This window comes from Pristis pectinata, chromosome 38, assembly GCF_009764475.1.
Source record: "Pristis pectinata isolate sPriPec2 chromosome 38, sPriPec2.1.pri, whole genome shotgun sequence".
Taxonomy (NCBI): domain Eukaryota; kingdom Metazoa; phylum Chordata; class Chondrichthyes; order Rhinopristiformes; family Pristidae; genus Pristis; species Pristis pectinata.
This window is the reverse complement of record NC_067441.1, coordinates 9,205,955-9,230,046: the sequence shown is the minus strand read 5'-3', so window position 1 is coordinate 9,230,046 and position 24,092 is coordinate 9,205,955. Positions and strand designations below refer to the sequence as shown.

The 24,092-nt window shown below is 51.2% G+C and overlaps 1 protein-coding gene across 5 annotated transcripts in view; it reads left to right on the top strand.

The window, feature by feature from the left end:
* Positions 1-24,092, top strand: part of LOC127587059 (pyruvate carboxylase, mitochondrial) — an 859,607-nt gene that overhangs the window by 737,371 nt on the left and 98,144 nt on the right. For all 5 annotated transcript variants that reach the window (XM_052045231.1, XM_052045229.1, XM_052045232.1 and 2 more), the window contains one exon: positions 19,290-19,511. In XM_052045231.1, the coding sequence (XP_051901191.1) occupies positions 19,290-19,511 (222 nt within the window). The remainder of the gene's footprint in view (positions 1-19,289; positions 19,512-24,092) is intronic.

Below are 24,092 nucleotides of genomic sequence, written 5' to 3'. Positions count from 1 at the left end.
AGATAGGTATCTAATTAGTCAAGGTATCTAGGGATAAGGCCGGAAATTGGGGCTAGAAAGGAATAGTTTTTTTTTGCTCATGGAGCAGACTTTTTTCTTTTTCCCTTTATTTTCTTTGGAGCAGACTCGATGGGCTGAATGGCCTACTTCTGCTCCCTTGTCTTGTGATCTTGTGACTTATATGTTGTGAAATGTGTTGTTTTGCGGCAGCAGTAGAGTGCAAAGACATAAAATTACTATAAGTTATAAAATAAGGAATAACGAGCTGGTGTTCAGGAGTTCATGGACCGTTCAGAAATCTGATGGCGGAGGGGAAGAAGCTGTTCCTGAAACGTTGAGTGTGGGTCTTCAGGCTCCCCGATGGTAGTAACGAGAAGAGGGCATGTCCAGGGGGATGAGGGTCCTTAGTGATGGATGGCACCTTCTTGAGGCGCCGCCTCTTGAAGACGTCTTCGATGGTGGGGAGGGTTGTGCCCGTGATGGAGCTGGCTGAGTCTACAACCCTCTGCAGCCTCTTGCGATCCTGTGCATTGGAGCATCCGTACCAGGCGGTGATGCAGCCAGTCAGAATGCTCTCCATACACCTATAGAAATTTGGTGACATGCCAAATCTCCTCAAACTCCTAATGAAGTAAAGCTGCTGTGTTCCTTCTTTCCTGCATATTCATGTGTCTATTTTAAACCCCACTATTGTATCTGCCTCCACCACCACCCCTGGCAGCCCATTCCATGCACCCACTGCTCTCTGTGTAAAAAACTTGCCCCTCACATCTCCTTTAAACTTGCCCTCTCTCACCTTAAATGCATGCCCTCTGCTACTTGACATTTTGACATTGGGTAAAAAGACTCTGTCGACCCTATCTATGCCTCGCATAACTCAGTCAACTTCGATCAGATGAACACTTGAGTTGCCATGGCCACAGCCCACGTGCTGGCCGGTGGCATTAGTGGAGCTAGGTACAAACATGATGGGCCAAATGGCCTGTTTCTGTGCTGTACGACTCCTTAGGGGCGGGTACTAGGTATCCTGGAGTGGGTCGGCTGCTCAGAGGAGATATCTCACCACAGGGTGGTTCCAACACAGAGCGTCCCAAGTTCAGATCCCTGCCTTGACGGGTTATGAGATTGGCTCCATTAGGTCTTGAACCCCACCGCAGAGATGGGAGCCCATTACGGACTGTGGCACTGGACGAGGTGTCGCAGGTCAGATCCGACATTAAACAGAGGCCCTTGCATCCTCTCATGTAGAAGGTCCTGCAGCGCTATGTTGTCGGTATTTATCCAAGAAGAAAGGTCACCAGGACCAGTGACCTGGTCTTTGTCACACTGCTCTTTGTGCAGCCTGTGTACAAGGCGCGAGATGACATGGAAGTTGGTGGTGCTGTGGATAGTGTAGAAGGTTGCTGGAGGTTAAAACAGGACATTGATAGGATGTAGACCTGGGCTAGAAAGTGGCAGATGGAGTTCAACCCAGAAAAGTGTGAACCAATACACTTTGGAAGATCGAATTTGAAGGCAGAATACAAGGTTAATGGCAGGACTCTTAGCAGTGTGAAGGAACAGAGTGATCTTGGGGTTCACGTCCATAGATCCCTCAAGGTTGCCGTGCAGGTCGATAGGGTTGTTAAGAAGGCCTATGGAGTATTGGCCTTCATTAGTCAGGGTATTGAGCTCAAGAGCCGCGAGGTGATGTTGCAGCTCTATAGAACCTTAGTTAGACCACACTTGGAGTATTGTGTTCAGTTCTGGTCGCTTCATTATAGGAAGAATGTGGAAGCTTTAGAGAGGGTGCAGAGGAGATTTACCAGGATGCTGCCTGGATTGGAGAGCATGTCTTATGAGGATAGGTTGAGTGAGCTAGGGCTTTTTTTGGTGAGAAGATGAGAGGTGACTTGATAGAGGTCTACAAGATGATGATGCATAGATCACGTGGACATTCAGAGACTTTTCCCCAGGGCAACAATGGCTAATACGAGGGGGCATAATTTTAAGGTGATTGGAGGAAGGTATAAGGGGGATGTCAGGGGTAAGTTTTTTACACAGAGAGTGGTGGGTGCGTGGAACGCACTGCCGGCAGAGGTTGTGGGGGCAGGTACATTAGGGATATTTAAGAGACTCTTAGATAGACACATGAATGCTAGAGAAATGGGGGGGCTATGTGGGAGGGAAGGGTTAGATAGATCTTAGAGCAGGATAAAATGTCGGCACAACATTGTGGGCCGAAGGGCCCGTACTGTGCTGTAGTGTTCTATGTTCTTGTATTGTCACCGCACATTCTGCGCCTCAGGCTTCTGGCTAAGCAACGCACTGGGCCACTTGGAGAGCTCTTCAAAATGAAAGATTAATTGCAAGCCATTAAATAAGTATGATTTAATTCATTATGCACGTTGGGTTGTAATGGATGGACACTTGGAATGCGAGCGTTTCAGCTGAGTTCATGGTTTCTCTTCACGCTGGTTATCCACTCAACAGGGAGTAATTCTGTCACGCCTTGGAAATGTGAAAGGAGCAACCTCCCTCAGCTTAATACCGCGGCAGAGAGAGTTCTCACTGGAAACAGGGGGGAAGTAATTACCCTTGTCTGCTGGCTCACTCACATCTGGCGGGGTAGTGGTGCAGCTTGCCGACCCAGGTTTAAAATTTTTTTTTAAATTTTATTTACAGCGTGGTAACAGGCCCTTCTGGCCCAACGAGTCCACGCTGCCCATTTTAAACCCAAATTAACCTACCTGTACATCTTTGGAATGTGGGAGGAAACCGGAGCACCCAGAGGAAACCCACGCAGACACAGGAGGACGTATAAACTCCCTACAGACAGCGACGGGAATCGAACCCCGAACGCTGGCGCTGTAAAAGCGTCGCGCTAACCGCTATGCTACCGTGCCGCCTTCAATCCCGACCTCCGGCGCTGTGTGTGTGTGGAGTCTGCACCCTGTCCCCGTGACCCAGTGGGTTTCCCCCGGGTGCTCCGGTTCCCTCCCACATCCCAACGGCGTGTGGGGTTCGGTGGGTTAATTGCCCCTCAGTGTGTGGGTGAGGGGTAGAATCTAGGGGGAGTTGATGGGAATGTGGGGGAGAGTAAAATGGGATTAGTGGGTGGTTGATGGTTGGTGTGGACTCCATGGGCCGAAGGTCCTCTTCCCATGTTGTATCTCCCTGTGACGAAGTGCAGAACAGAACAGTCCACCTTGACCCAGAAGCCAAGCACCAGTGAGTTGTGCTGAGTTGTCCGTGAGCCACACTGACCCTTCTTACATAAGAGTTAGCAGTACACATCGGACATTCGGCCCTTTGCACCTCCTCTACCAGTCTACAAGAGCAAGACTGATCTTTGACCTCAGTGCCACTCGCCTGCACTCACCCCACACCTCTTGATTCCCTTATTATCTAAAGACCTAGCAACACTTGCTTGCAGTTCCGGTCACCCCATTCCGAAGGGTGTGGAGGCTTTGGAGAGGGTGCAGAAGAGGTTCGCTAGGACGCTGCCTGGATTAGAGGGTATGAGCTACAAGCAGAGGTTGGACAAACTTGGGTTGTTTTCTCTGGAAGGTCAGAGGCTGAGGGGAGACCTGATAGAGGTTTATAAAATTATGAGTGGTGTTGGTAGAGTAGACAGAGTTCTTCTCCCAGGGTGGAAATATCAAATACTAGAGGACATAGCTTTAAGGTAAGTGGGGGAAAGTTTAAAGGAGATGCGCAGGGCAAGTTATTTTACACAGAGAGTGGTGGGCGCCTGGAACGAGCTGCCAGGGGTGGGGTGGAGGCAGATACAACAGTGGTGTTTAGACAGACACATGAACAAGAGGGGATAGAGGGATACAGAGCGTGTGCAGGGAGATAGGTTTCGTTTAGTTTGGCATTGTGTTCAGCACTGTACTGCTGTTTGCTCCATATATTGATATATGGACTGTTTATCGTATCGATAGAGCAAGGCCACAGGTGTATGGGAGATGGGAGCCTCCGTGTCAAACCTCACAGCCTGTTCCTCTGAATCCACACCACCCCAACCTCTGTCACCGCTGGGTCAAAATCCTGGCATCCCATTGCCAATGGGACCCTGCATCAGGACCTGGAACATCAACAATTCCTTCCACCGCCCCCCCACAGATGCTGCTCGACCCGTTGAGTCCCTCCAGCAGATTGTTTGTTGCTCCAGATTCCAGCGTCTGCGGTCTCCTGAGTCTCCGTAAGATTTTCCTCAAACCATCATGTATGTTTTGCCCGAATTTTAAACCTGTGTCTCCTTGCCCTTGAACCATCCACTGATTCATATTTCACGTGACATAGAAAGAGGCCCTTCGGTCCTCAAGTCTCTGCCAGCTCTCGGGCCATTTTCAATCTCACGTATTTTCCGGTACCACGTTCTCACGTATCTGTCAACTGGGAACACTTCCCTCCGTCTCCCTTCTCCGAACCAGTCATGACCTTGCCCACCTCAATCAAACCTCGACTCCACGAAGAGCAATAAGTGTGATTTAATCCATGAAGTGCATTGGGTTGTAATGGACGGACACTTGGAATGTGAGTGCTTCTGTTGAGTTCTTCTCTGCTGTACTGTTCTATGATTCTATGACTCTTTGAATCACGCTCACCTACCTAATATACCAAGTGTAGCTGAGCAACAAAAGAATCAAAAGTGGGGAGAGAATACAGTGCAGGGGAACAGAGATATAAGAACTGATAGGATTGCACTGCTGGGAGCTAGCGTGAACACGATGACTGAATGGCCTTTCTCTCTGTGCTGCAGTAAATAAGTTTTCAGAGACGATCAAGTCCAAGTCGAGTTTATTGCCCTGTGCACAAGCGTAGTGGGGTACAGGTACAGTGAAAGACTGGCTTGTAACAGCATCACAGGCACCTAGGTACAGACCACACACAGAATAGGAGCCGTGAGGTATTGTTGCAGCTATATAGGACCCTGGTCAGACCCCACTTGGAGTACTGTGCTCAGTTCTGGTCACCTCACTACAGGAAGGATGTGGAAGCCAAAGAAAGGGTGCAGAGGAGATTTACAAGGAGGCTGCCTGGATTGGGGAGCATGCCTTATGAAAGCAGGTTGAGGGAACTCGGCCTTTTCTCCTTGGAGAGATGGAGGATGAGGGGGGACCTGATAGAGGTGTATAAGATGATGAGAGGCATTGATCGTGTGGATAGTCAGAGGCTTTTCCCCAGGGCTGAAATGGTGGCCACAAGAGGACACAGGTTTAAGGTGCTGGGGAGTAGGTATAGAGGAGATGTCAGGGGTAAGTTTTTTACTCAGAGAGTGGCGAGTGCGGGGAATGGGCTGCCGGCAACGGTGGTGGAGGCTGATACGATGGGGTCTTTTAAGAGACTTTTGGATAGGTACATGGGGCTGAGAAAAATAAGGGCCTATGTGTAAGCCTAGTAATTTCTAAGGTAGGGACATGTTCGGCACAGCTTTGTGGGCTGAAGGGCCTGAATTGTGCTGTAGGTTTTCTATGTTTCTAATATAAATTGTACAAGACAGTGAAGAAAAAGTGTGCAAAACAAGACATTAGTGCAAAAAGACACAATCCATGAGAGTGCAAGAGGTGGTCCGTGGTGTTCCGTTGCTGAGGTAGGGTTAAGGTGGTGCAGGTCAGTGACGGGGCTCACTGAATGAGTCCGTTCCTGAGGCAGCCCAGCCACGTCATTGCCATAGTCAGTGCCACTGGGGAGGAGCAGGGAGTTGTCATTAGATTGAGGCGGCGCCTCAAGAAGGCGTCATCCTTCACTAAGGACCCTCACTACCCGGGACATGCCCTCTTCTCGTTACTACCATCGGGGAGGAGGTACAGGAGCCTGAAGACCCACACTCAACGATTCAGGAACAGCTTCTTCCCCTCCGCCATCAGATTTCTGAACGGTCTGTGAACCCATGAACACTACCTCGTTATTCCTCTTTTTATGCATTATATATGCTCTCACGTCCCACAGCGCAAGCGGGAGAAGTCCTGGGGGTCTCCCCCCACTATTTATTTATTTTTGTAACTTACAGTTATTTTTATGCCTTGCACCATACCGCTGCCACAAAACAACCAGTTTCACGACGTACGTCGGTGATAATAAACCTGATTCTGATTGTGACAGATCCGAAAGCTGGGACGACGCTCCCACTTTAGGTAAACCCCACCCCTCTTCCCCACAGAGGGGTGGTTGAAATGTGGAACGCGCTGCCAGAGGAGGAGGTGGAATCAGATACAGTCAATACGTTTAAGAGGCATTTAGACAGACACTTGAATAGGGATGGTATAGAGGGATATGGGCCTAATGCGGGTAAATGGGATTAGTGTAGGTGGGCACAGAGGTCAGCATGGGCATGATGAGCCGAAGGGCCTGGTTCTGTGCCGTATGACTCCCCGACCAACCTCACCGGCGGTGAACCAACCCTTCCTCAGGACACTGCTGCTCCCCTCGATGGTGAGTCCAGCGACAGAGCAGGAGGTCAGATGTTCCATCACCGGAACCTCCACGCCACCACCCCCCCCCCCCCCAGCCCGAACCGGACCTCCCATGCGCACGCGCAGGTCCGCGGTGGGCTGGCGACTCCTCACCGTCAGCTGGCACGGCATCAGAGAATCACATAGAGCACAGAAACAGGCCCTTCGTCCTGCCATCTCCATACTAACCATCGAGGGAACATCCAATCCCATTGACCAGCACCCGGTCTCGGAAGGTTCCCCTGGCAGTACAGACCCTCCCTGCCTCTCACCTCCCACAGCGCAAGCGGGAGAAGTCCTGGGGGTCTCCCCCCACCCCACACACCCCTGGTATCCGGGCAGTGGTTATCCATCGGCCAACAGCTGAGGTGAGGTGATCTGGTCCCCTCACGTCAACGTGTGGGGCAGGCACCCCGAATCAGGAGCCCACGCCAGTGGGCGGTGCTCTGTGGTGGGAAGGACAACGCTGTCCATTACTCATGCCAGCCTGCGTGCACGCAGGACCACAGAGGACTCTGCATTTGACAGAACTGTGTAAAACGCTGGTGAGTGATGTGCGGGACAATGCTTTTGGACAAAACCCGGCAAAGTGACTGGAGTGACGTGAGAACCAACAGATCAGCAGAAATCAAATCTGCAGAGTTCATTGTTATCAGATTCTATGATCCTGCTTCAAGAGCAGTGTTGCCATGGGTACGGGCAGAATCTGAAGCTGAACACCAGAGAATAAAGGCGGCGAAGGATGTACTTCCCACAGAGGCAGTGCCACTGAGATTCACCAGACGGGTGCCAGGGATTGCGTAGACTGGGTCTGTATTCCCCACCAAGTGAGGAGAGATCTCATTGAAGCTTCCAAAATATCTCCAGGCTGGATCCCGGGAGGGTGTTTCCCTGGCTGAGGGGTCTCGGACTGGAACTGAAGGGTTGGCTCTTTGGGATTGAGATGGGGAGAAACTTCTTCATGAAGAATACAAGGTTAATGGTGGGGCTCTTAGCAGTGCGGAGGAACAGAGGGATCTTGGGGTCCACGCCCATTAATCCTTCAAGGTTGCTGCGCAGGTCGATAGGGTTGTTAAGAAGGCGTATGGTGTGTTGGCCTTCATTAGTCGGGGTATTGAGTTCAAGAGCCGCGAGGTGATGTTGCAGCTCTATAGAACTCTGGTCAGACCACACTTGGAGTATTGTGTTCAGTTCTGGTCACCTCATTATAGGAAGGATGTGGAAGCTTTAGAGAGGGTACAGAGGAGATTTACCAGGGTGCTGCCTGGATTGGAGAGCATGTCTTATGAGGATAGGTTGAGCGAGCTAGGGCTTTTCTCTTTGGAGAGGAGGAGGATGAGAGGTGACTTGATAGAGGTGTACAAGATGATAAGAGGCATAGATCGAGTGGACAGTCAGAGACTTTTTCCCAGTGCAACAATGGCTAACATGAGGGGACATAACTTTAAGGTGGTTGGAGGAAGGTATAAGGGGGATGTCAGGGGTAAGTTTTTTACACAGAGAGTGGTGGGTGCGTGGAACGCACTGCTGGCAGAGGTTGTGGAGATGGTCACATTAGAGACATTTAAGAGACTCTTAGATAGACACATGAATGATAGGGAAATGTGGGAGGGAAGAGTTAGATAGATCTTAGAGCAGGATAAAATGTCAGCACAACATTATGGGCCGAAGGGCCTGTACTATGCTGTAGTGCTCTATATTCTATGTTCAGAGGGCGGTGAATCTTTGGGATGCGCTATCCCAGAGGCTCTGTGGAGGCTTGCTCACCGAGGTTCTGTCAAGGCAGAGTTTGGTAGAGTTCTGGATCGTAAGGGAATGAAGGGATGTTGGGTCAGAGCAGATTGGCCGTGTTGTGTGGAGCGGATGGTCCAAACCTGTTCTGACGTTCTTACGTTCAGCCTCCTCTCCACGGCCTGACCCTGCTTCTGCCTGTGTCACACTGAACATGGAACAAAAAGCAGTACAGCACAGCAATAGGCCCATCGGCCCACCTCGTCTATGCTGACCTTGATGCCAAATTATATTGAACCATGGTCTGTATCCCTCCACTGTGCCCGTCTAAATCCCTCTTAAAGTTTGCTATCATATCTGCTCCCCATATCTGCTCTGCTGGCTGGGCATTCCAGGCAGCCTTAAACCTCTGCCCTGTAGCATTTGACATTTCCACCCTATCTATGCCTCACATAACTTTATATACTTGTGTAAATGGGCGGTCAGTGCAGACTCGATGAGCCAAAGGGCCTGTCTCCGTGCTGTACCTCTCTGCGGATCTGGAAGCCCTCATCCCTGGCCCCATTCCAGTATAATCCAGGACCCTCTCCGCGACCTCCGCAACCTCCCTGGAGCATGGGGGGGGGGGTGGGGGGTGCGTTGGTGGGGGGTGGGGTGCCAGAACGGTAAATGATCCTGAGACTTGGATGGGATCCGGGCTCCGGCGTTGGGGCCTGGCTCTGATCTGACCCAGGTCTCCCCTCTCTCCAACCTGTGGGTCCGTGGCGGGAGCTCCGGGTGAGCGAGGGAGCCACCCAGTGCCGGGAACAAGTCCCGGAAATAAATACCCACCCGGCAAGCAGAGAGGGTGGATCTGCGGTGAAAAACCTTTGGACCTACGCAGGATTACTGACTGTTACCATGGCAACAGGGTACCTGAACATAGAACAGTGCAGCACAGGAACAGGCCCTTCGGCCCACAATGTGTGCCAAACTAATTAAACTAGTAATTAAACACCTAACTAAACTAGTCCCGTCTGCCTACACAATGTCCACATCCCTCCATTTCCTGCTCATCCATGTGTCTAAGAGCCTCTTAAACGCCTCTATCGTATCTGCCGCCACCACCACCCCTGGCGGCACATTCCAGGCACCCACTGCTCTCTGTGTAAAAAATTTGCCCCTCACGTATCATTTGAGCTTTTTCCCTCTGACCTTAAATGTGTATGTGGGAAGCCCTTGTATAATGAGGCCTGTGATTACAACCCAGTAACCGGAACACCGGGGGAAATGTCCGGCAGTGTCCCTGCCTGCAAAGGACCATCAGAACCCATTCCCGCTCTATGTCCGTTCGTGCTGAATGCCCGTCGCGGCAGAGCTTTCGGGTTCTTTTCACTGCCCCGCAGAGCGTTACCGAACTAACGTAGACTGGGAGCATCAGGGGAAACACGCCTGCTTATTGTGGCAGTCAGCAGAACCTGAAGTGTTGCTGGAGGTAACCAGGTGACATGGTTTTGTGGAGTAATAGAGTGGAGTCCGACAGCACAGATACAGTACCTTCGGCCCGCCATGTCCATGCCGACCAAGGGGCTCCCACCTGTACTCATCCCATCTTCCAGTAGCCTTCCATACCCGGGCGATTCAAGTGCCTGTCTGGACACTCCCCAACTGCTGTCAGTGACTCTGCTTCCACCGCTCTCCCTGGCAGTGTGTTCCAGGTCCTCACCACTCTCTGGGTGAAGAAGGTCCCCCTCAGATCCCCTCGAAATCCCTTCCCCCTGACCCTACGTCTGTGTCCTCTGGTTCTATCTCCCTCTGATCTGGGGAAAAGTTTCCTGTAGTCTGCCCGATCTGTAGCCCTCGTAACTAAATAGCTTCCTGCCAGCAGTGGGCACAAGGCTGGTGTACGCAGTGACACGGGGAGAACACACGCACACGCACGCACACATGCACACTGACACGCGCATGCACACGCGCGCATGCACACACACTCCCGTGCACACACACAGACATTCACACACATGCACACACATATGCACATGCGCACACACACGCACACACATACACAAGAACATATACACAGACATGCACACACACGCACAGATGCGTGCGCACACACATGCATGCACACACACGCATGCACACATGCATGCGTACACACATGCATGCACATGCACACGAGTACACACACGCACGCACGCACGCAGCGCCGGAGGTCGGGATCGAACCTGGGTCTCTGGAGCCGCAAGGCAGTGGCACTACCCGCTGCGCCACCCTGCCTCCGCTTTCACATAAGAGCTGAGAGCGTGGAGGTGACAATCTGATCGGAAGGCAGGTGCCTGCCCCTCAGGCCTGGCACGGAGCCTCGCCATCAGCTGTGCACTCCTGGCACCGAAGTGGGGACCGAGCGCACGGCTTCTGAGCCACGACGCACCATCAAGCTGACAGGATATCCTTCTTTTGTCCAAAGTTGTCTTTTTTGTTTAATTCAATAATGAAATTTTTGAAAGAGAGGCAAGTTATTTTTCCTTAATTTGATGAATATCCTTTAGTTAGTTGCTTGCCCTGTTCTGAGTCCGGCAGAGTATGCAGTTTTTCATCTCCCTGACAAGGACAGTTCCCCTGAGCCAACCAGCACCACTCACTGAATCAATTGTAATACCGCCATAATTTGGAATTCTGCTGCTGTGTTTTGTTGGCCATTAATATCCATAACAGAATATTTCAACAGTGGCGTCTGTTAACTGGCATTTTTACACTAGAAGACCCATGGTTTATCAATTTAAATGAAACCATTCAGAGCATTTTGTTGTTACAATAATTTGCCAGTTAATAGAGGGAAGGCACATCACATTCTGTATAAATTATTTGTAAAGTTCTCCCTGCATCAGCTAACAACTGCTGAATCCCTGAAGCCCACTGCTTTCTCTCTGCTCTGCAATTTACTCTCTCTCTGTCTCTGTCTCTCTCTCTCTGTCTCTTTGTCTCTCTCCCTCATTCTCTGTATCTCTCTCTCTGTCTCTCTCTCTATCTCTCACTCTCTCTCTCTCTCACTCTCTCTCTCTTGCTCTCTCTCTCTTGCTCTCTCCCCCTCTCTTGCTCTCTCTCGCTCTCTCTCCCCCTTTCTCTCTCCCGCTCTCCCTCCCTCCCCCTTGCTCTCTCTCTGTCTCTGTCTCTCTCTCTCTCACACACACACATGGACTCAAGTAGATTTTGCTTTATTATTATTAATCATTTGCAGGGAGTGGCTGTCGCTGGCGTTCGCTGCCTCGCAGCTAATTGCCCTTCAGAAGGAGCTGGTGAGCCTCCACTCACCTGCCACCTCTGTCCTTCTGTGTGGCGGGGGCGTCACAGGCTTGGGGGGTTGTCAGAGGGACCTCTGAGAGTTGCTGCAATGTTGAGGTGTGCTGCAGCCTCGGGCACTGGTGTTGGAGGGTGAGTGCTTAAGCAGTGCCAAGCAGTGTTAAGTGCCAATCATGCGGGCTGCCTCGTCCTGGATGGCTTTGCTGGGAAGGAGGTTTACGAGGATGTTTCCAGGACTCGAGGGACTGAGTTATGGAGAGAGAGGTCAGGCAGGTTGGGACTTTATTCAACGCAGCGTAGGAGAATGAGGAGTGATATTAATAAAGGTTTATAAAACCATGAGAGGCATAGACAGGGTGAATGCGCACAGTCTTTCTCCCGGGGTTGGGGAATCAAGAACTAGAGGGCATAGGTTTAAGGTGAGAGGGAAGAGATTTAATATGAACTTGAGGGGCAACTTTTTCACCCAAAAGTTGGTCCGTAAATGGAATGAGCTGCCAGAGGAAGTGGCTGAGGCAGGTACACCAATAACATTTAAAAGGCACTTGGACAGGTACACGGATAGGAAAGGTTTAGAGGGATGTGGGCCAAATGTAGGGAACTGGGACTGGCTTGGATGGGAATCTCGGTCGGTATGAACGAGTTGGGCTAAAGGGCCTGTTTCCATGCTTTGTGACTCTTAAGTGCAGATTATGTGAATAACCTTGGGTATTTGTAATCAGAAAACTGGCTAACGTTGCACTTGGCATTAAAGAGCATTTCTGGACACTGCCCAGACTCACGAGGGTTACCACATGTGAAGTCTTTCATGAAGTAGTGTGAGCAGGCACTTCAGTATAGCATCATTGTCTATCTCTTAATTTTTTATTTAAATATAGTCCTTGATATTTTTAACAGTAGTACTATTAGTTTTAATAAGACGTGATATATTTTTAGAAGTCTATCCAAGTCAGCTGATTGTAAAATCACTGAAAGTTATTTAATTAAAACAGTACTGAACCATTTGCTGGTTTCATCAGTGTACTGTAGATGGCTTCTCAGGAAATTAAATACCTCTAAAAATCTAATTAAACTCAAGCCTCTCAGCCCCTGCCTGCCTAACAGAAGAAGACTCCTCCTTGGTGAATTTTTCTGGAAAGCCACAAGTGGACGCCGCAAATTTCACAGGTAGTCCTTTGAGGACTGCCGATCCTTGGTTCACTCGACACCGCACGTGTAAAGTTGCCCTGGTCCAAACCAACGACAGCGGCAGCACACAGAACTGCACCTCCTGAGTCACAGTGCATGACCTATTCGGATACTCAGGGTCGGGGAAGGAGGGGGGTGAGGTTCGGCTTCTGAGGTGACAGGACCAGGGTTATGGGGCACAGTCTTGTCATGTTACAGTATAGAAGGAGGCCATTCAGTAGGGCAGACTGGTCTGGCTGTCTGGCGGGCACTTGCAATGTGGTGCAAAGCTGTTTTTACTGGCTGCAAATGTGGCCTTCGAAACCACAGAGAGCGCACAGCTTGACTGAAGGTTGAGGGCGTTTACTTCCCTGATGAAACAGAATTTTATCTGGGTGAAAGATGTGCTTATGTACACAAGGCAAAGAACAATACCGTCAATTTTTTAAAATATAAACGTTCATTAACTAAAAGCACTACAAAAGGACAACCAGTGTCACGACACTACAACTAATACAGAAAGCGAAGAAAACAACTAAGCATCTACATAACTACAGCAAAATAACGCGAACTAAACACCCGCGAAACGCACAGACAACACAGCAGAGAAAAACAACCACTAAACGCACCCCCGCAACACTTCACAGAAGAATCGCGTTCTCGCCGTCCACGACACACTCGATCCCCTGAGGGGCCCTCCGAGCGCGGAACTCAAACCAGGGTGCCCGCGGAGACCGCGTGCTTCCAAAATACCGTCACTCCTGGTGGTAAACCAAATAAAACCCTTGTCATTTGGGGTAAGTGACCCATTCCCATGGTAACAGTGGCATGGTCTGTGCTAAATTCAGAAGTAAGCTGCCTACAAAGGCTATTGGGACAGGATTCGCGCCATGCTGTGCCCCATCAAGAATCTGAAACAAGGCTGTAAATAAATAGCTAAAATGGTCTGAAAGAAAAAGGAGGCCATTCAGCCCATTGAGTTTTCAGCCCCTGTCAGACCAATTCCATCTGTTCCTTTCCCAACCGTTTCCCCACCAGCCCTGCAGATTATTCCCGTCCCATTCACTTTGACAGCCCTGCCTGACTCTTTCCACAGACCATCACCCCTCTGTGTGCAACACCATTTTGTCCTCACATCCCCTTGTACCTCAAGCCTAGGGTTTTAAACTTCCCTTAAGGGAGGTGACCAGAATTGGACGCAATACTCCAGCCGTGGCCAAACCAGTGTTGGAACATAGAACATAGAACACTACAGCACAGTACAGGCCCTTCAGCCCACAATGTTGTGCCGACATTTTGTCCTGCTCTAAGATCTATCTAACCCTTCCCTCCTACATGGCCCCTACTTTTCTATCATTCATGTGTCTACCTCTCTTAAATGTCCCTAATGTATCTGCCCCACCACCTCTGCCAGCAGTGCGTTCCACGCACCCACCACTCTCTGTGTAAAAAACTTACCCCTGACATCCCCCTTATACCTTCCTCCAATCACCTTAAAATTATGCCCCCTCATGTTAGCCATTGTCGCCCTGGGGAAAAGTCTCTGACTGTCCACTCGATCTGTGCCTCTTGTCATCTTGTACACCTCTATCAAGTCACCTCTCATCCTCCTCCTCTCCAAAGAGAAAAGCCTTAGCTCGCTCTACCTATCCTCATAAGACATGCTTTCCAATCCATGCAACATCCTGCTAAATCTCCTCTGCACCCTCTCCAAAGCTTCCGCATCCTTCCTATAATGAGGCGACCAGAACTGAACATGATACTCCAAGTGTGGTCTGACCAGAGTTCTATAGAACTGCAACATCATCTCGTGGCTCTTGAACTCAATCTCCTGACTAATGAAGGCCAACACACCATACGCCTTCTTAACAACCCTATCGACCTGCGCAGCAACTTCTGGGATCAATGGGCGTGGACCCCAAGATCCCTCTGTTCCTCCACACTGACATTAACTTTGTATTACTGCCTTAAATTCAATCTCCTGAGGTGTATCACTTCACACTTTTCCGGGTTGAACTCCATCTGCCACTTCTCAGCCCAGCTCTGCATTCTATCAATGTCCTTTGTAATCTACAGCAACCTTCTACACTATCTACAGCACCACCAACCTTTGTGTTCTGTGCACATTTAGCATAACCCTTCTGCTTCAATACTGTCCTCCTCTATTTAACAATACCAGGACCTCACTGAGTGCAGGACTCAGTCATGAGGTCTTTCCTGACCTCTGCTGAGTGCGGGACCTCCCAGTGAAGGTAATGAGGATCAGCCCCCTTCACCTTGCAGGGAACCACTGGTGTGGGAAAGGCAGTGGCCTCGGAGAGTGAGACTACAAGGTCAAGTTGCATGGGCTTAGTGCTCTGTGGTTCCTTGGGCACAGGAGACCCACCGGAGGCACTCACACCCCACTTGTTCATACGTTTGTGGCTGACACCAAAACTGGTGGTGTAGCAGACAGTGAAGGGAATTGTCTATGGTGACAACAGGATCCAGATCATCTGGGGAAGTGGGCTAAAGAATGGCAGACAGAATATAACTCGGACAACTTGGGAAGTTAAAACAGGGCAGGACTTGTGGATGGCCGCAGTCTTTTCCCAGGGTAGGGGAGTCTGAAACTAGAGGGCACAGGTTTAAGGTGAGAGGGGAAAGATTTAAAGGGGACCTGAGAGGCAAGGATTCACACAGAGGGTGGTGGGGTGTACGGAAAGAGCTGCCGGAGGAAGTGGTAGAGGCCGGCACAATTACATCATTTAAAAAGCATTTGGATTGGCACATGGATAGAGAAAGTGTAGAGGGACATGGGCCAAACGTGGGACTGGCTCAGGAAGGCACCTTGGTCAGCATGGACAAGTTGGGCCAAAGGGCCTGTATCTGTGCTGTATAACTCTAAAGGCACGTATTTCCACACCCGTAACTTTCAGCAAGATTGTGATCGGGGCAGGGGCCATCTCTTCCAGTGTTCCTCAAGTCAAAGGTCGCCTTGGTTGACCTTGACTTACACAGTAAACGGCGGGGCTCTGGAGAGGGCTGTAGAACAGAGAGACCCAGGGGTGCAGGTACATGGTTCCCTGAAAGTGGCGACACAGGTAGACAGGGTGAGGGTTGCACACTCCTTGTGAAATGAATAACTAAACAAAATTAGGTTACCTCACTGATTTCTTAAGGTAGATGATTTTTATATAAACAGTTTGGATGTGAATGTTCAAGGCATGGTTAGTAAGTTTGCAGATGACACTACAATAAGTGGTGTTGTAGATAGTGTAGAAGGTTATGAAAAGTAACGTGATCAGCTGGGTATGTAGGCTGAGGATTGGAAACGGCTATTTCACTCCAGATAAATGTGAGGTATTGTATTTCAGGAGATCAGTCTAGGGCAGGACTTGTACAGTGAATGGTAGGGCCCTGGGGAGTGTGATGGAACAGAGGGACCTAGGAGTACAGGTACATAGTTCACTGAAAGCGACATCACAAGTAGACAGGGTGGTGAAGAAGGTGTTTGGCACGCCGGCCTTCATCAGTCAGGGCACTGAGTGTAGGAGTTGGGACGTTATGTTGTAGTTGTACAAGTCGTTGGTGAGGCTGCATTTGGAGTACTGGGTACAGTTTTGGTCACCATATTATAGGAAAGATGATAGAAAACTAGAAAGAGTGCAGGAGAGATTTACCCGGATGTCGCCTGGACTTGGGGGCTTGAGTTACAAGGAGAGGTTGCGTAGACTAGGACTTTATTCCCTGGAACGCAGGAGATTGAGGGGTGACCTGATAGAGGTGTATAAGATCATCAGGGGCGTAGACAGGGTGAAAGCACACAGTCTTTTTCCCAGGGAGGGGGAGCTAAAAACAAGAGGGCAGAGGTTTAAGATCAGAGGCGGGAGATTGAACAGGGTCATCAGGGGCAGCTTCTTCACGCAGAGGGCGGTGCGTATTTGGAACGAGCTGCCAGAAATAGCGATTGAGGCGGGCACATTAGCAGTGTTTAAAAGCCGTCTGGATAAGTCCATGGATAGGAGAGGTTTAGAGGGCTGTGGGCCAAACACGGGCAGATGGGACTAGTTCGCTGGGCAACACAGTCGGCATGGACGAGTTGGGCCGAAGGGCCTGTTTCCCTGCTGTGAGACTCCACGATTCTAAGATGATCAAAAGTATTGATAAGGCCGATAGAATCAGTGGGTGGTCAAGGAGTCAGAGAGCTGTACCGCACAGGAACAGGCCCTTCGGCCCTCTGCACCCATGCTGACCTACGCTAATCCCATCTGCCCGCACTAGGACCATGTCCTTCTGTGCCCTGCCCTGCCCATTCAAGTGTCTGTCTAAACTCCTCTTAAAAGTGGTGATGGAATCTGATCCCACCCCCTCCTCTGTCACCGACTTCCAGGGGTGTGGGGAAGTCCGGAACAAGGGAGTAGAACAAAACCACGTTTGGCTGTGTCAGCAGGGAGCATTTCTTCAGGCAGGGGAAATCCTATCCACTCCTCCAGAAGGCTGACCGAGAGGTTCATTGACGATTTATAACTTACAACTGATTGATTTGTGTCAGTGGATGAAGCTTCAAGCTGCTGAACAGCACATGACTGTTTCTGCGGGTCAGGCAGCATCTGTGGAGGGGAACTGACAGTTGACGTTTCGGGTCGTGCCCCTTCATCAGGCCCGGTCCACATGAAGCGTCTCGACCCAAAATGTCAACTGTCCGTTTCCCTCCACAGATGCTGCCTGACCCGCTGAGTTCCCCCACCCTGCTGTGCATTGCTCCAGATTTCCAGCACCTGTGGTCCCTCCGAGTGTTTCTGCAGGACGGGGCCATATCTGACTTACTTGCTCAGGACGTAAGGAGAGGCCATTCAGCCCAACCCTGTACCGTTCCCCCGCTCATTTCCCTGTTCTCCCCACATCCCCACCAACTCCCCCCACCGGATTCTACCCCTCACCCGCGCACTAGGCAGGCAACTTACAGCGGCCGGTTAACCCACCGACCCCCGCACGTCGTCGGGACGTGGGAGACGGCGCCGGAGGTCAGGATTGAAGCCGGGTCTCCGGAGCCAGGAGGCAGCATCTCTACCCGCTGCGCCACAGTGCTGACTTGTAGTGATGATAACTTTATTCACAATTACTATTGATAATTTTGGCATTCAGTTGGTGTCCACAGGAGATTACCAAACCTTGAGTCGTAACACAATCTACATTTAAAATTTCTCCTGGTCTCGGCTCTTTTCCACTGATTACACCAAAGCGATCCACTGCAAACCCCACCTCCTGAGCTCAGGACGGCACCTCACACCGACAGAGGAACGGTACTGAGGCGCACACAGTGACGCCTGCTGTCGTCTCAGTCCTCTGGGGTTGTTCAGGGACAGATATCCAACCAAGAAGTCCGAGCGCTGAGATAATATTACAAAGAATTTGGGATATATGTTTCACCCAGTCCTTATAATGAAATAAATCCCAAGATCAGTTGGAATTATTTTGTCTTTATTCTGTAAAATGCTCACTGAGTGGTGAACTCCAAGAGACTCAGTTTTGTACTCAGAGTTCAACCTTACCCAATGTACAAATTCCCTACTTTTACTTGGCCCTCGTTCCCCGGCTATGGATCCCAGGCTAACACAGGGCAGGGTGACGGGTGAGAATCCAGTCGGAACATTCAGCTCCTCAGCTGTGTTTCACCTTCATACCCTCTGTCCAACATCAATCCATTTCAGCTTTAAAATTATCTTGTGGGCCTTTTGGGGGAAGCAAGTCCCAGGTATCCCACGGCTGTTGTGTGAAAGGTGTTGTTCCTTGCCCTCACCTGGCTGGTCCATCTGTTTGTTTGTGTCAGGGCATGAATGGTCTGTCTGTACATTCATGTGAAGGTCTGGTTCCTGACATCACACCCGGACTGTCCGCCTGTGCACTGTGTGAAGGTCTGGTTCCTGACATCACACCCGGACTGTCCGCCTGTGCACTGTGTGAAGGTCCGGTTCCTGACATCACACCCGGACTGTCTGCCTGTGCACTGTGTGAAGGTCCGGTTCCTGACATCACACCCGGACTGTCCGCCTGTGCACTGTGTGAAGGTCTGGTTCCTGACATCACACCCGGACTGTCCGCCTGTGCACTGTGTGAAGGTCTGGTTCCTGACGTCACACCCGGACTGTCCGCCTGTGCACTGTGTGAAGGTCTGGTTCCTAATGTCACACCCGGACTGTCCGCCTGTGCACTATGTGAAGGTCTGGTTCCTGACATCACACCCGGACTGTCTGCCTGTGCACTATGTGAAGGTCTGGTTTCTGCTACCGTCTTGCCATGTCCCCTCCACCCTGTGTGTCCCCCGTCCCCCCCTCCCTGTGTGTCCCCCTCCCTGTGTGTCCCCCTCTGTGCCCCCCTCCCTGTGTGCCCCCTCTCCCTGTGTCCCCCCCGTGTGTCCCCCCCGTGTGTCCTCCTCTCCGTGTCCCCCCTCCCTGTGTCCCACCCTCCCTATGTCCCCCACCCCTCGTCCCCTCCGTCCCTCCCTCTTTCTATGTCTAACTTTCCAGATCTGATTGAACGGCTCCCCTCTGCACAGACGCTGCCTGACCTGCCGAGTATCTCCCGCACTGTACACGTGAGGCGGACCCCGGCACCCACACATTTCCGCCCATTGCCGTAACTCTCTGTTGCCTTGCGATTCCCTAACCTCCTCCCTCCATTCTCCAGGTGACCCTCCGGCAGGATTCCGCGACATTCTCCTGAGGGAAGGTCCAGAGGGCTTTGCAAAGGCGATCCGGAAACACAAGGGGCTTCTCCTGACAGACACCACCTTCCGAGACGCCCACCAGTCGCTCCTGGCAACCCGTGTCCGCACACATGACCTGAAGCTCATCTCCCCCTACGTGGCTCACAACCTGCACCGGCTCTTCAGCATTGAGAACTGGGGAGGTAAGGGCGGAGGCAGCGGTTCTGCGGGGCACCCTGCTGCCGAAGGAGGCACCAGCTCGAAGCTCAGGGTTGGTTCTGGAAGCGCACACCTCCTCGAGGGGCCTGGAGTCACAGAGTCACGGAGTCACGAAAACAGGCCCTTCGTCCCAACTCATCCATGCCGACCAATGTGTCTTCCTGAGCTGGTCCCATTTGCCCGCATTTTGACCATATCCCTCTAAACCTTTCCCATCTGTGTACCTGTCCAAGTGTCTTTTAAATCTTGTAATTGTACCCGCCTCTACCACTTCCTCTAGCAGCTCGTTCCACACACCCACCACCCTCTGTGTGGAAAAAGTTGCCCCTTTAAATCTTTCCCCTCTCACCTTAAACCTGTGCCCTCTCGTTTTAGACTCCCCAACCCTGGGGAAAAGACTGTGGCCATCCACCTTATCTCTGCCCCTCATGATTTTATAAACTTCTGTAAGGTCACCCCTCAGCCTCCTTCGCTCTGGAGAAAACACTCCCGGCCTGTCCAGTCTCTGCTTGTAACTCAAACCCTCCAGTGCTGGCAACATCCTTGTGAATCTCCTCTGCACCTTTTCTGCCTTAACGACATCCTTCCTATAGCTGGGTGACCAGAACTGCGCACAATACTCCAAGGGTGGTCTCACCAACGTCTTGTACAGGTGTAACGTGGCATCCCAACTGTATGAGGGGAGCCAAGATTTCCAAGAGAACTCACCACTGTGTAATTTAACCGAACACAGAACAGTACAGCACAGGAACAGGCCCTTCAGCCCATCGTGTCTGTGCCAAACATGATGCTGAACTAAACTCAGTCTCTTCTACCTGCCCATGATAAGATAAGATTCTTTATTAGTCACATGTACATCGAAGCACACGGTGAAATGCATCTTTTGCGTAGAGTGTTCTGGGGGGCAGCCCGCAAGTGTCGCCACGCTTCCGGCGCCAACATAGCACGCCCGCAACTTCCTAACCCGTCCGTCTTTGGAACGTGGGAGGAAACCGGAGCACCCGGAGGAAACCCACGCAGACACGGGGAGAACGTACAAACTCCTTACAGACAGCGGCGGGAATTGAACCCGGGTCACTGGCGCTGTGATAGTGTTACGCTAACCGCTGCGCTACCGTGCCTGCCCATGTCCCTCCATTCCCTGCATATTCATGTGTCAATCTAACAGCCTCTTCAACCCCTCTATCATATTTGCCTCCACCCCCCACCCCTGGCAGCGCATTCCAGGCACCCACCACTCTCTGTGTACACAAAAACCCATCCCACACATCTCTTTAAGTTTTCCCTCCTCTCACCTTAAGAGGGGGGATGTTTAAAGGTGATGTGTGGGGCAGTTTTTTCTGTATGCCCTCTAGAATTTGATATTTCTACCCTGGGGAAAAAGACCCCGACCGTCCACCCTATCTCTGCCTCTCATAATCTTATAAAGCTCAATTAGGTCTCCCCTCAGCCTCCGCTGCTCCAGAGGAAACAACGCAGTTTTGTCCGACCTCTCCTTACAGCTCATGCCCTTCACTGTGTACATCCTAACCTTGTTAGTATCCCAAAGTCAGTCACCCAGCACTTATCAGGATTATATTCCACCTGCCTGTCCATTGCTCTGTCCAACTCGTCAACTTACCAATTTCCCGGAGCTACATCTATCTACATTACCATCGACACCAGCAATTTTTGTGCCAACTGCAAATTTAGTAATCATCCCTCCTACATTTATATCTTCAAACACCTTAGTCAGCCAGGGGCTGTACTGGTGCATTGAAGACAAGATGAGCATCATTAGCGAGGGTTCTCTTCGCTGAAACTTAGCTCTTGGATAATGGTCCACGTTTTCCCCTTCTAATGTCAGGCACGCTGCCGCCAGGGCAGGTGAGTTGGACCCTTGCCTTGGGGATGTTGAGTGTGAGCCCCACCCTCTTGCGTCGAAGGCAACGAAGTGAAGAGCTGCCTCTGTACTGCAGCTCGTTCAAAGTTTATTGCCATGCCAGGAAAGTTAGCGTTTCACAGACATGACTAACAGAAATTAACAGAAGTAAGATAAGGTTTCTTTATTAGTCACATGTACGTTGTAGCGGTTAGCATAACGCTGTTACAGCGCCAGAGACCCAGGTTCAATTCTGGCCACTGTCTGTAAGGAGTTTGTACGTTCTCCCTGTGTCTGCGTGGGTTTCCTCCAGGTGCTCCGGTTTCCTCCCACGTTCCAAAGACGTACGGGTTAGGAAGTTGTGGGCGTGCTATGTTGGCGCTGGAAGCGTGGCGACACTTGCGGGCTGCCCCCCAGAACACTCTGCACAAAAGATACATTTCACTGTGTGTTTCCATGTACATGTGACTAATGAAGAAATCTTATCTCGTCTTAATTCTTAAGGCCCCGATCGCTACAGGTCTCTCCCTCCTCTTCCTCCCCCCCCCCCCCCCCCCCCCCCCATGCAGTAGAATCACTCACTGTGTCACACTCCGGGCTCCTTCTCCCAGCTCCCCATCAAGCGTCCCAGCGAGGTTTTGGCAGTGAGAGGGAGCCACACACTCCTGACCTGCTTCTCCTACCCTTTGCCTGATGGCTGTCCCGACCCTTTCTGCCTGATCGCTCTCGATCTGCGTGGTGACCACCTCCCTGAGCCTGCTCTTCGTGAAATCCTGGACTCCATGGATGCGCCACACTGACTCTGGACATTGTTCCGGCTCCGCAGTACGGAGTCTCAAGCTGCTGTACGCGCGGCAGCATGCAACACTGCAATCGGCCGTAGCATCCCATACGATGCAGGAGATGCATTGGACCGGGCCACAGTGGTTCGCAGGGCCTCGCGCCCCTGCCCACCCCCCCGCCCCCCACTGATAACCTGCAAGCTCCTAAAGAGCCAGGGAAGATCCGTCAACCAGTGCCACGCGTTGGGATTCCCCACACCCTGAGGACTCTCACTGAAGGGGGAATGACAACGGACATTGTTGGCGCTCCCACAACTACCCGGAGTTCCCAAAGCAGCAGCGGGCAGCTGGCGGTCCCCATCCCAGCCGCCTGCGCCCATCTTGGACCTCCTGCCTACCTTCTGCACTCCCCCCCAGCCCCTGGTGTCCACCTCCAACCCCGACTCCTCTCCCTCCCACACTATTAGTATTGGTTTATTATTGTCAATTGTACTGAGGTACAGTGAAAACTTGTCTTGCATACCGATCGTACAGGTCAATTCATTACACAGTGCAGTTACATTGAGTTAGTACAGAGTGCATTGAGGTAGTACAGGTAAAAATAATAACAGTACAGAATAAAATGTCACAACTACAGAGAAGTGCATTGCAGGTAGACAATAAGGTGCAAGGTCACAACAAGGTAGATTGTGAGGTCAAGAGTCCATCTCATCGTATAAGGGAACAGTTCAATAGTCTTATCACAGTGGGGTAGAAGCTGTCCTTAAGTCTGGTGGTACATGCCCTCAGGCTCCTGTATCTTCTGCCTGATGGAAGGGGAGAGAAGAGAGAATGTCCCGGGTGGGTGGGGTCTTTGATTATGCTGGCTGCTTCACCAAGACAGCGAGAGGTAAAGACAGAGTCCAAGGAGGGGAGGCTGGTTTCCGTGACGCGCTGGGCTGTGTCCACAACTCTCCGCAATTTCTTGCGGTCCTGGGCAGAGCAGTTGCCGTACCAAGCCGTGATGCATCCAGATAGGATGCTTTCTATGGTGCATCGATGAAAGTTGGTGAGTGCCTAAGGGGACATGCCAAACTTCTTTCACCTCCTGAGGAAGTAGAGGCACTTGTGAGCTTTCTTGGCCATGGCGTCTACGTGGTTGGACTAGGACAGGCTGTTGGTGATGTTCACTCCTCGGAACTTGAAGCTCTCAACTCTCTCGACCTCAGCACCGTTGATATAGACAGGTGCATGTACACCACCCCCTTTCCTGAAGTCAATGACCAGCTCTTTTGTTTTGCTGACATTGAGGGAAAGGTTGTTGTCATGACACCATGCCACTAAGCTCTCTATCTCCTTCCTTTACTCCGACTCATTGCTGTTTGTGATATGGCCCACTACGGTGGTGTCATCTGCAAACTTGTAGATGGAGTTGGAGCAGAATCTGGCCACACAGTCATGAGTGTATAGGGAGTAGAGTAGAGGGCTGAAGACACAGCCTTGTGGGGCACCAGTGTTGAGAATAATCGTGCCGGAGGTATTGCTGCCTATCCTCACTGATTGCAGTCTGTTGGTCAGGAAGTCAAGGATCCAGTTGCAGAGGGAGGTGTTGAGTCCCAGGTCTCGGAGTTTGGTGATGCATTTATTTGGAATTATAGTATTGTCAGCACCATCCCTATCGCACATCCCTCATCCTTCGGCCCAACTCACCCATCCGGACCAAGATGTCCATCCGAGTTGGTCCCACTTGCCTGCGTTGGGCCCATGTCCCTCTAAACCTTTCCTATCCCTGGCCCCGCTGACTCTCCTCGCTGCTCCGCCACCCACCACCCCCTTCCATTTGATGTAAGGCGCGGCATGGGGCTGTGAAGCCCCCATTGCCACCCTGACTCCACCCCGTCACGGTAAGGCCCTACTCAGAGCTGTTCAAAGTATCCCTGCCA